The 13,546-nt window shown below is 41.2% G+C and overlaps 1 protein-coding gene across 1 annotated transcript in view; it reads right to left on the bottom strand.

Annotated features, from left to right (window-relative positions):
- Nucleotides 1-7,386, bottom strand: part of GASK1B (golgi associated kinase 1B) — a 44,694-nt gene extending 37,308 nt beyond the window's left edge. Inside the window, exon 1 of the mRNA XM_021698850.1 lies at nt 6,395-7,386. Coding sequence (XP_021554525.1) covers nt 6,395-7,304 — 910 coding nt within the window. The 5' untranslated portion in view covers nt 7,305-7,386. The remainder of the gene's footprint in view (nt 1-6,394) is intronic.
- Nucleotides 7,387-13,546: the final 6,160 nt, after the last annotated feature.

Here is a 13,546-nt window from a genome sequence, read left to right as displayed (position 1 = left end):
TTTCTGATAACACAATGTACTTTCAGTCCAGATTTTTAACAATAAAACGTGATGCCTACACTCCCAAAGAAAGCTTTTAAGAAAGTTTGCTCTTCATTGGACTCTCATATTCTGTTGTAACGTAATTCGATTCGATTCGATTCCAAGACTTTTAGGATTTTGAGTCAATGTGTTTTCAGATTCTGGGGCCATCTAGATTATTCTCATTATTCCCTGCAAAATGTTTCCGTCCTGAGAGCCTGAAAAACATGAAATGGGCAGGTGTCATCCCCCTCCTCTGGCAACTGCCCCATCACCCAGCAAATACGGTGATACCCACATGGACTCGAAAAGAGAGTGGAAAATACACACTGTTTTTCTCCTACTTTATAATAAGACGAGGCAATGCAAGTTGGAAAACAGGGAGTGACTTGGGATCTACAATGAATTTAAATGGAAGTTGGTGGGGTGCCTGCAGTTTGTCATCTAAGCAGCCTTGACATACAGAATTCCTGGAACCAGGCTACCTTAATTTGGTATGGCAGCTCTGTGGCAATAAAGCAGCATCCTAAAAATAAAGCATACATAATGCATCTTCCATGCCGGGCATGAAAAATAGTACAATGCTTAAATGCTACCAAAATGGTGTCCCTTGGGATTCATTCACATTACTGTGCAGACTGCTAGGGAAGCTTTGGCAAAGCCGCTAAATCGAAGATCACAGAGGGGTGCTGGGTTTTCTTATGCGCTTGACTTTTATATGGATGTAGTCTGCTTTTCTAATCTTACGTAAACATTTTAAAATATTTTATTTAAAAAAATTGAATATATCAGCACCATACAGTGTCTGGTGACCCTTGAAATGATTTATGACTTTTGCAAGGGTAGTTTGGCAGAAAACTTACCAATATGCTCAGTCATGTTTGCATATCTATGATCGTTTATGGTAAAACAAGAAAATCTGGTAAACATCAGCTTCCATTTAAAAAAACCCACAAAAACAAAAACCTTGCAGCAGTGTTCAGAGTGGTATGTCATACTTCCTTTATACAAAAATATTACCCATGTTAAATTGTTGAACTGAAAACAGAAATTAAGTAGGAACAGTAGTGGCAAATCAGAAATCACCATGCTAAAATTTGCCCATTTTTGCCACTATCCCATAATTATACCAAGTTATATCTGAGAGGTGATGTGGGTTAAGAGAATCCACTTGAGGGGGCTTTATGTATCAGACAGAATGGTTACAAATTTCAGTTCCATTGCTTACTAGCTATGTGTCCTTGGGCAAATTTCATAATCTTGCTGAATCTCAGCATACTCTGATATTCAAAGTATCGATAGTATCTTCTTTACAGAATGATGAAGTGAGGCATAGACATATAATGCCAAATGCAGTACAGGAACTGGGTGATGTATAACACGAGATTCATTACAAATTCACAGATGAAGAAGACATCATTGTTCCAGAAACTGATTTTTTTAAAAGCCCTTTGATTCTATATTTCCATTCAATTTTGCATTTCCCACGTAGATATGCACAGGATGAGACTCTGTTCCAGTGGTAATTGCTAGATTTTGTGGCATGGCACACCACCAGCACCCCCTACCTAGTTACAACCTTGCCTCTCCCCAAGGACACCCTTCTCATTTTCGGGGTTATCTTTGGAGTCGCACCTGTCAGAAAATGGCCTCGTATACCGTACCGGGTCAGTGAGTCCACGAATTTCACATACATACTTTTTTGTATTCAAGGAGAATCACATAGAATTCTTCAAGTTATCCAACCAAAAACCTGTCCCAAGCTAACCTGGGCTAGTGGGTCTTTGCTGATAGGATCACCCACAACAGTTTTACTAATTAAAAAAACAAACAAACAAAACCTGAAGATGAGCTTTATAATGGAGACCTTTTGTCTTCGGACTGAATCAACAGAAAGATTCATCTGAGAGGCTAGGGGCAGGTAGATCATTTAATCATAGCATTGGACTCTCTCACATCTCCCTCCGCATCTCATGTGTCCTTTACCCATACAGGCGATTACATGACTTTGAGCAAAGTATGTAATTACTCCGGGCCTCCACATCTACCTCAGAAAATGTCTCTCATTGAGGATCCACCTTGTAAAATGTTTATGAGGATTTAATGAGATAATTCATGCACGGTACTTAAAACAGTGCCGAGCATATCGTAACCTCAACATCACTTTTGCTCTAAAGGTTGTTGCCTCCTTGAGAAAGAAAGAGGCTCTCATAGCCTGCACTAGTTCACAATATTAAGTAAGCAGATGTACTGGGCGCCTGGGTGGCTCAGTTGGTTAAGCGACTGCCTTCGGCTCAGGTCATGATCCCGGAGTCCCGGGATCGAGTCCCGCATCAAGTCCCGCATCGGGCTCCCTGCTCGGCGGGGGGTCTGCTTCCCCCTCTGCCCTCTTCCCTCTCGTGCTCTCTGTCTCTCATTCTCTCTCTCAAATAAATAAATAAAATCTTTAAAAAAAAAAAAAGTAAGCAGATGTACTAATATACTGCGGTGATGGAGGGAAAAAAAAAGTCATACCTTAAGGCCCCTTAAAGGATTCCTTGAAGGAAGCAGATTGATGAAAATAGGAAAGACAAGGAAGTTAGAAGGCAAGAACTCTTTCTGGATAACTAACTCATTGTATGACCTAGAGCAATCTTCTTATTACCTTTTTTCCATCTTAAAATTAAGGTTAAAAAAATTTTTCTACCGCAAAGGTTTCTTGGAAAGATTTACTGAGATAAGCCAAATATCTATATTTGATTCACAGTACAGACGAACTATGTTCTTGGTACTGGGCATGAATTTATTTTCACAAACATTAATCAACACTCAGAGAACAGAAACAACACTTAGGGCAGGATTACTCACAGGATTTTCTGGCTACTCACTCTCCCAGATATTAAAATACCTGTTCTTAGACCAAGCCAGATCATCAGAGAAATATATACCTAAAATAATCCAACAGCTCCTCCGAGAGAAAACTCATTATCAAATTACATTACCGTGTGAGGCCAGCAGACCATATTGATGATCCTCACAAGAATAAGCTCTATAAACCTCGTTATTTGCATAACACAGAGGTTGCCAAAGACATTTTTCATTACCTCTACAGTGAGTTCTTTATAAGATCCTCCAGGAGAAATCTCAGCCTGACTTTAGAACTAAAAATGGTAGTATTTGTCTCCTGAGTATTGGAAGCAGAAGCAAATACAGATTTACTGTTAAGAGTCAGTGGAATAGGCCAAGAATGTATTCCTGCATTCATTCAAAAATATTTATTGAACACCTACCATGTGCCAGACTCCCCACTAGGATCTAGAAATGCTAAAGAAGACAGGAAATGTCTCTGCCTTCACAGACCTAGAGACCAGTGGGAATGGAAAGTTGATTAAATGAGCAACTACAATACAAAGAGATGATATAAAATGAATCAGAAATAGGTCCTGGGCAACTATGTAAGATCTATCACATCCTTAGGTAGACAGGGAGCCTGAAATAAATCTAAGCTTGGACCAAAAGAAGAATAAGAGGATCCGAGAGGAAAATACACACTTCTGTGGAAATTGGGAGAGGAAAGACATGTCAGGAAAAGCCTAAAAATAGGTGGATAGAGATAGATACCAAGAACCTAAGACTGTCTATGTATCTCCTGCCCTGACCAGAACTGATCTGTTTATGTACTTTACATCAATATAATAGCCTACATGAGTAGAATTATATTGTGTAGAGCATTCATAACTATATTTAAATTATGTCATAGACTCCTGAGGAAATTGGCTTGATTTTATGTCTCTCAATAACTACATAGGAGAAGGTATCAAAGAAAACACAAAGAAAGATTTAGTATTGTTTGACATATAATCTTAGGTAACTCATCACACTGGAGAGTCATATTGATACAACCTTGTTGGTTTCTTTCCATCACCACTTATGTCTGAAATGAGAGAAGAACACCAAGATATATGGGGATATAAACCCCTCCTTCAAATTGAGTGCAACTGCCCTTTTTATCCCCACAAATGCTGGATATTCAGGGCTGCCTAGGTGGCTCAGTCGGCTAAGCATCTGACTCTATTTTGACTCAGGTCATGATCTCAGGGTCATGGGATCGAGTCTCGTGTCGGGCTCCACGCTCAGTGGGAGTTTGCTTGAGATTCTCTCTCTCCCTCCCCCTCTGCCCCTCACCTCATCTTTCTATCTCATTCTCTCTAAAATAAATAAATAAATATTTTTTTTAAATGCTGGATATTCAGAGCACAGAATAAATATATACAAGGAATCCCGATATTGAAAAGTTTAACTGAGCAATCAAGAGACCAGGGCTTTAGATCTGGTTGTGTCATGTAAAGACATGATATGTGAGGCTTGGAGGCTATGTGAGTAACTCAGTAAACTTGGTACCTCACATTTGTAGTGTAGTAACAAAAATAGACAATATTTATTGAAGATCCACTGTGTGACAATCACTCATTCCATGTGTTTTTCAGGTACTAACTAACAACAACCTCATGAGGTAGGTATTATTGTCCTTTTACAGCTGAGGAAACTGAGGCATTCAGAGATACTGTAACATTTCTGGGTCACATGGTTGGTAAGTTCCTACCCACTACTTTATTCTCCTGACGTCCATCCGAGAGCGTCCCAGAGAACTACCATATTGGAGTACCATGCCTCAGGATCTATTCAAGAATTCACCTTCCCTGCCCAGGGGCCTTTATGACATGATAGTGAATGGCAGTATAGGGTAATAAGAGTGACCCTATGCTACGCCCTGCTTTGTCCAGGACAGACTTGGTGGATGCCTATTATCTCAATGCTCACCAATATCTTCTTTTATGCCAGGGTGTTTTTCCACTTTGGATGATAAGTTATACAGTCACCTAAGCCCAGTGGTTAACAGCTTAAGTTCTGCAGTTTGCCGGGTGTATGTTTGAAACTCAACTTAGCCATTTACTAGCTGTGGAAATTGAGGCCAATTATTTTAGCTAAATAAGTCTCAATTTGCACACCTACTGAATGGAAATAATAATGGTACCTACCTTATAGCTCATTTGTGAGAAACATAGGGTCAAGGCATTTATCAACTGTATGAATCAATTAGTATAATGCCTAGCAAATAGTGAGCACCCAAGAAAAGTGACTTTTTACCAACCTTTTATTAAATGTCTGAGAGGTTATCTCACATCAGCATAATCATGGTGGACTATTTTGTGAAGTTGAGACATCAAAACATACCTGTGAATCTGAAGCACTTAGACATGGACCAGGATAAGTAAGGAATGCCAAGTGTTTCTAAGTAAATCACTGGTACTTCTAGAAGTACCCATTTTAAGACTAAATTATAATCCCAAAGCCATTGGAAATACAGTTTAGTTCTTGGCCACTCCCAAGAATTTTAATCCTTTCCAATCTGGACTCCATAAAATGCTAAATTTTATGATGACAAAAAGTAAGAAATATTCTTTGATCTTATAATCCCCTTGTGGTCCTTTCTAGCCTGTTGGGCCAGCCTTGATTCATACCAGCAAATTCTGGGATTATTCTGCTTTCAAACACGAGCCACTGACCCACCCTACTTTGTATTCAAAGCCTGGAACAGCCTCAAGACTCAGAGAATATCCTTCATATGGCATGAGCATGGCCACAGACCAGCCCCTTTGCTTGCCACTAAACTGACTGGTTACATACCCCAGAGCCTGCCGAAATATTTGTCATGTGACAGAGTCTTAGCAATCAGGCTCAATAAATTATAGTCATGGGCTTGAAGAAACCATATAGCTGGTTAGTATATACCGAACAAATTCCCTATTTTCACTTCATTTTCTTTGTAAAATAAGGGGGTTAAATCCATTGTAAAAGAACCAAATGGTCAAATCTAACATGGTCTGGCTCTGGGCCTTTTAAAAAGATTCCATCTGCTGAAGAAAGATAATCCCCTCTCCCCTTCACTTTTTGGATGGGAGATCCCCTTCACTTTTTTAAAAACTCCTAAGGAATGAAATTCTACTTACTTCCACCGTAATCTCTCTAATAATATGCCTGACTGTCAGCAAGTTCTTTGCCTCCACCCCGCTTCCTCTTCTCATCATGCAAATTGCCACTGGCTTTAATTAGATTTAATAAGCCACTGGGAAGTGCAGTGAGGGAAAAGGAGAGCAAAGATTACACAGTGTGGGCTTACCCTTGCATGTTGAGTACAGCGTTTCCCTGGAACGCTCATATCCTACCAGAGTTGGGAAATAAAGAATGCCAAACGTATGGAAAGACATGCTGCTGCTGTCCAAATGTGAGACGTGGGTGGAGAAAATCATTTCGAAAAAGAGAGTGAGGGAAAAGAGAAAAATCAACCCGAATCCCCAACAGCTGCAAATCACGAAGCACGTGAAACTGTTACCTTGGATGAACTCTGATTTCCTGCTCACAGACGGCAGGGTCCTGTTGAGCCCAAGGATCCTGTCCAGGTGGAAGGCAAACACCTCGCTCATGTCCAAAGGCTGCTTGAGTAGTCCACAGGGGCTGGGGCCACAGCCGGGCACAGAGCCAGCGGCGCTCCCCTCTAGCACCAGCAAGCGCGCTCCGCTTTTGGAGGACACGGGCTGAAGACCTGCCACTGCACCATCCGCCAACAGGCGCATTCGGAGGATGTCTTCTTTGCTCAGCCACGAGGGGGCGCTCTCACTGTAGATCCTGATGTTGCTCTCCTGGGTCTTGCGCCGCCGAAAATCTGAGCCCGCAACGTGCACTTCTGAGCCCCGTATCAGCCTCCAGGGTCTTTCCCCAGCCTTGGCCAGATTTGCCCCCTGGACGTACCCAGGCACTTCAGCATCAGCTGCCCTTGAACCATCCTGTGGCGGAAGGGATGGTCCGACCAAAGCCTCCTGTCCCAGGGCTGGCGATGCCACTGCATACTTCTTCCTGCGCTTGGGTTTCACGGTGCCACGGATATTGGCAGGCTTGCTGCGCTTGGAGCGTAGGGTAATGTACACCACATTGAGCTGCAGCGTGGTCCCATTGCCCTGAGACTCTGGAGGGGCCAGGGTACCATCCAAGGGTATCTCAGGGAAGGGTGCCTCGGCGGTGTCGTGGCTCTGGTGTGGCCCCTTTTCTGCTGCCCTTCCTTGCTGGAGAGAGGCACGTCCCACCTGGCTCACCAGAAAGCCCAGGTAGATGGCGCAGGCAGTGCCCAGCAGGAGGTTCCTCCGGGTCCTTGGGCGCCGGCTGCTCCAGAGTTTACGCACCCGCGGGACGCACAGGGAGCAGATGAACCAGTTTATGAGCTGCCCTGGCTTGTCTGGACAGGTCATTTCTCTGCTGCATCCACATGTTGAACAGAGTTTAAAGTCTGCAGTTGGTTCCTGCTGACATGATGCATGGTTTCCTGAATTCAGCTGTTGCCTCCGCTTAGGTATATAAGTGGTCTCCCGTGGGTAGAGTAGAGGTGGAAGTAAAGGGTTGGTGATGAAGTTGGGAATGTTTCTGACACTCGCCACAACAAATCTTTTAAACTCCTAACGGCCTCCCCAAGGAGAAGTGTGGCTTGTTTCTGGGAATGAATGGAAACAGAGTTAACTGAGTCACAGTCTCAAACGAGTTCAGTTCCTCTTCAAGAGTAAAGGAAAAAAGTAACCCTTTCCTTTCATAAATATCACCACCATGAAATTTTTTTTAAATAAAGTTTAAAAAAGAGTAACAGGACAGACGTATAGATTCGATATTCAGTTTAAATTAGTGAAAACAAGCCACGAAAATCCAAGAATATTTTATAACTTGTGGCTAGAGTCATTTAATTTGATTCTGAAAGAAAAGTATTAAAATTTGACAAACCCTTTTTGAAATCTAGAAATAATTTCAGACAAGGGAGAGATGGTTTTTAAGAACAATCTATAGCCATCCCGTGTTTATTTTTTAAAGTCCTGCATTACAAATTGGGCAGAAGCACCAAATATTAACATTCAAATTCAGAAACATATTCTCTTAATCTGATGGTACAATTTTGTCTTCATTCTATGTTTCATCATCCCTAATGAAGAATGATTTCAATATAAAGCCATAAATGTCCATATATCTCAGAAGAAGTTATGTTTATTCAGTCACACACACACTCACACACATAAACACAAAACACAAATCCGATTGCTTTTCATTTCTTTTCTTCCCACAAAAGTCAGCTGAAAGAAAATAAAGGGATCTCTAGCTCTATTTTTTTCACATTATTAAAAAGAAGAACTCATAAGCAACCTTACTTACACAGCTGGCCCCATGCTTGGCTCCAGGAAGAATGTAATCCCTGACTGTAATGCAAAGAACTTTTAAAGGCTGAGGCATGTAAGTAGAACATATTTCATGGTCAAGAGTGTTCCACATTTCAAATAGCTCAGCTTTAAAAGCTCCCTTGAAAACTCCTGATTGCAAAGCAAAACGGTTACTTGTCAACTGGCCACTGGTATCCCAGTTTAAGACGCGTTAGGTTTTTTTGTTTTTAATAGTCTAAAAAATAAACTTTAATTTTAAGATCTGAAAAAACAAAAGCCAAAGCCGTACAGAAGCAGTTTTCATTCAAATCATTTTCCACTTATTTTTAACCCCTGGGAGCCCTCTAGTGTCCTGTTTGGAAACAGACTCAGAAATGTCAGTCTCATGGAGTTTAAAAGGATTGAGAGTGTTTGCTTAGCGGCAGCAGGATAAATACCTTATAAAATGAGGAATGCCGGAACCCTGCTGTCCATCCCGTGTAGCTGGGGATTAGAGCACCAAGGTTCCCAGGGACTACGACTCACCTTACTGTCTTGACTGTTTACAGAGTAATATTTGTCCCCCACCTCTTCTGAGAAGGCCTAGAGGTTCGTAAAAAGGTAAGAGTTAACTTAAAAGAGGAAAAAAATAGAACGGTGAGATAAGAGTGCACACAGATAGGGGAAGACATTTACAGTGTGCTCTTGCATGGTGCAACGACTCACAAAAAGAAGTCATGGATTCTCTCTGATTGGAGGTTGTTTTAGAACAGGTTAGTAATTGGCTTGGGGAGTTTACATGTCCTGGCACAAAGGCAGGGTTGATGACCTCTGGGTCTCATTTAAGCTCATTCTTTTTGCTTCGAAGGCAAATAGAATCAGAAGGTAGGACGGTGACAGGGATTGTTTGCCCCACTGGAAAAGAAGTTTGTGATACTGGGGGGCGGGTAGGAGATTAGCGTATGGTGTATAATCCTAAAAATACTGTATTTTACAATGCAAAAAAAGATCAAGGGACTGAAACGTAGAGAGAAGGAACGAATAAACTTCCAAGTGAAAAATGCCAAAAAATTATAATACAGCTGTTACTTTAGCACTCGAACTCAGACCTGTCTTCTTTTTTAAAAGTTCTGCCACATGGAGAAAGGAGGGGAACAATTCCAATATTGACAATAGTCTAGAAGTACCTGTGGATTTTGGCTAAACTTCATGAGACTTCAAGCATTTTTCCAAAAGCATTCTTCTTTGTGTTCCAAAACTCTTAAACTCATAAGCACAGAATTATTTTCTAGGTAGTAAATGTTCACTTTTTGAAAGGAAACCATGACAGAGTTGTTTTATTATAACGATATTAGGGGCGTCTGGGTGGCTCAGTCGGTTAAGTGTCTGCCTTCGGCTCAGGTCATGATCCCAGGGTCCTGGGATCAAGCCCCCACATAGGGCTCCCTGCTCAGCGGGGAGTCTGCTTCTCCCTCTGCCCCTCCCTCCACTCGTGCTCTCTCTCACTCACTTTCTCTCTCTCAAATAAATGAATAAAATCTTTTAAAAAAATATATTATAATGATATTATTCTTTTCACATATCAAGAAGAATAACTGACCTGACTCTAAAAATTAAAAGTACATCTTAAATTAAAAGCAGAAGCCAGGTTATAACAAGCAGAAGCCTCTGCTGGCTGTTTCTAAAGCAACTTCTTTAGAAGAAATATTTTGGAAATTGATGAGTGATGTGTGAGTTGGCAAATTTGCTTGACTGCCCCTCACCCCAGTGAAGGTCTCTTTATTAGAAGACCAGCACATTGCCTCCTCTTACAGCTGCAAGAGGGATTAGTAGAGGCTAAAGGTTGGATATTTAGAGAATGGGCTCCAGAGGGAGAAAGCCTGGCTCCTAATCCTCCTTTGCTTTCTAGCTGTGGTCCCTTGTGACAAGTAGCCTTACCTCTCTAGCCTCAGTTTCCCTCTCTAAGAGACGACTAATAATAGCACTTACCCCATCAGTTTCTTGTGATGGTTAAATGAGATAGCGGTGACAGAATGATAATTTGAAAGATTAGTCAATATTTTTTATTTCCCGAGCACCTTATTGAACTTCTCAGAGGCCTTTCTCCCAGCCCAGGCAGCTTGACAGGGCATCATCACTGCATCAAAGGGAAACTATCATCATATAATTAGGAACACGCTCATTGAATTATTAGTGTAGTCAACATATGGATATAACCAACACAGTGGACAAGAATAAATAAACCTAAATTCCTTGAATGAGTAATGGCTTGAAAGTTTGTTGTCACGATATGACATTCACATATAACATGTGAGCACACATATAATACTCCAAATATTTGATGTTGGTATTAATATTTGATCAGAGAGATCAAATCCTCATACCTAAAGTGCTTTCTCTCCATTAAAAAAAAAAAAATCCACGAGGAAAATGAAGCGGGAAGGTAGACAATAAAACAATGATATGGCTCATTAAAATTGTATGGTGACTAACATAAAAAGAAATAAAAGAAAAGTAAATAAAAAGTAAATAAAAGAAATTTGAAAATTTTGACTATTTGAATCAAACATTTTGATTAGTTTTTGTGCAAACTGTGTGTGTGTGTGACTAAAATGAGTGGAGGCATTTTAAAAATTCTAAGTATGAGGAGAAAAATCATGTGTGGGTTTTTATCCAAGGGAGTTGGAAAGTGTTACTAGGCCACAGAGCAGGTTTGAATAGGCAGTGGGGAGAATAATGAAAATTCTTTTTTCTTTTTTCTTTTCTTTTCTTTTTTTTTAGAGAAGGGGAGAAAGAGAGAACAAGTGAGTGAGTGCGGGGGTGGGGGTATGGGGAGTTGGGAGTGGGAGAGGGGCAGAGGGAGAGGGAGAGAGAATCTTAAGCAGACTCCCCACTGAATGCGGAGCTGGACCTGGGGCTCAATCTCATGACCCTGAGATCATGACCTGAGCCAAAATCAAGAGTCCAATGCTTAACTGGCTGAGCCACCCAGGAACTCCAATGAAAATTGTTTTCTGATTACATCAGATTACATTACAGCAACATAAGCAGGGTCAGGAGCCTCTGGTAACATGCAATTTCTTGAACTACATAGTATTTATGAAAGGATGTTTATTTTGGGACATTTTGTGGGCTATACGTTTATGATTTATGAAAGAGTTGGTAGGTAAATAAATATTCTTTTTATATTCTTTCTATCTTGCATATGTTCTACCTCTATATAGAAAGGGAGTAGAAATAATATTTTTTTACTTATTTTTATTTACAATGAAGAGTTCGTTATGTTTTCATCATTTAAAATTAAATTTAAAAAGCTAAAGAAAAATAAAATCATTGAAAATTTTTAAAATATATAGATACCTAGGCCCCATCCACCTCTCCAGGGATTCTAATTTAATCGGTCTGAGGTAGAGCCCGGCAATCCATACTTGGAAAAACTTCCAATGTGCGGAGTTATATTTCACTCTTCTAAAAGTTAAATGGCTAGTTTCAGAGCAAATTAACACCTTCTTGCAGTCAAGTGGTAAGTCTTAGGTTTCACTGGCAGTAAAATAATCTTTAAATCCTCCAAGGCTTCCAACTGTAAGTAAGCCCCGAGGGCAGTAAAGGCTGCTTCTCCTTCGGGCTGGGAGAACTCCAGGACCAGATTGGACAGTGTGTAGGGCTCCAGATTTGCCATTCACATGACTCAGATTTCTCGTTTCTCCACTCCTGTCATGTGTACCTGTTGCTGCTACCGTGGGTTCAAGCTCAGCCACCGCCTCAGAGCCATTCAGAAAGTGAAGAGGAGGAGTATCTAAGGACTCCAGTCACTGAAACACTAAGTATCCAGCTTTTCCTTGCTGTTGTGGACCCATGCTCGTTACATAGATTACAGACCTACAAGTGAACACTTTGTTCCTGGCTCTGTGCTGACCAGACCCTTCCACTGGATCCCTAATCTTTGCTCACAACCTTCCCCAGCCTGTAGGACCTCTAGCACTTCTAGAACTATAATGCTGGCTTTAGCCTAGGTTCTTAGGTACTACCCCTGTCCTGCTTGTGATAGGGAATTTGCTGATATTTTTGCTATCCATTCTAATACCAGGCCTGGGCAGCCCCAAGCTGGCCTGTCCTGACACTGAAGAATTGTCTTATAATCTTTGAAATGTTGTCATAAAAGTGTTTGATTGGGGCACCTGGGTGGCTCAGTCAATTGAGCGTCCAATTCTTGATTTCGGCTCAGGTTATGATCTCAGGGTCGTTAGATCGAGCCCCGTGTCGGGCTCTGCAGTCAGTGTGGAGTCTGCTTGAGATTCTCTCTCTCCTGCCTCTGCCCCTCCCCCTGCTTGCATGCTCTCTCTCTCAAGATAAATAAAATCTTAAAAAAAAAATAAAGGTGTTTGATTGATACCAAGAAGTTTGTAGTTCCTTAAATAGTGCTCCAAATTATACATGTCTTCAAAAGAAGTTACAGTGTTCCATTATATTAAAAAAATGTGTGCACTTCTATCTGACACTTGATTATTCAGTCACTCTTAAGGACATCTTCCCTGTTGACCTACACCACTACATCTACTTGCCATAGATAGGAGAAGCACTTTAAAAGAAAACTAGCTGTCTTCTCAGAGCTAGCCTTACAAATCTAGGAAGTGATGCTTCGTGCCAGCTCTTGATCTCTCATGTGTGACCAGAAGGGCACCAAATAGGCATATTTCCAGGGGACACAGTGCCTGACACTTCATTGCATTGGGTGTTCTCCTCTCTATTTCCTGTTATACCTGGCAAAGAGGAACACAAGCCTCCGTGCCTTTTCCCAGTATGGAAATCTCCTGCAATCATCCAGTTAGCCTCATTTCCCTGCAACTGTTTGTTCCATTTATATAAAAGGTGTGTTTGGGTCAGGATGCTTCTGCCGCATGACCAGAAACTGCGCAATGTTTGTATGCACGGAGCGTAACACAGGAAAGAAATAAAATGTATGACAGCCAATTTGACATATGTTTGAAATAGAATATTTATGGGTTGTTATTTCACTTTGGGATACTTAGATCATTTCTGCCTCTTAAAATAACCAGCATTTGTTGGTGATTAACATAACAATAAAAATTTTTTTAAAAAAGAACCAGCATTTGTTTTGTAGTTCTGAAACCCAAGAATGCATAGAGTCCTCATGGAGTAAGAGAAGACATAGGTAAGTCAGGGGCCACCTGAGTTCCCTTTAAAAGCCCCCGGACAATCTAGACAATAAAGCTCCTCTACCTCAGCCCTGGGCGCTGAAGGCCTCGATGCTCTGCCTCCCACCTCCACCCCCAGGCCACACACACATAAAAGAG

Source organism: Neomonachus schauinslandi, chromosome 2 (genome assembly GCF_002201575.2).
Source record: "Neomonachus schauinslandi chromosome 2, ASM220157v2, whole genome shotgun sequence".
NCBI lineage: Eukaryota > Metazoa > Chordata > Mammalia > Carnivora > Phocidae > Neomonachus > Neomonachus schauinslandi.
Note: the sequence above shows the minus strand (reverse complement) of the source record. Positions and strands in the feature narration are given on the sequence as shown.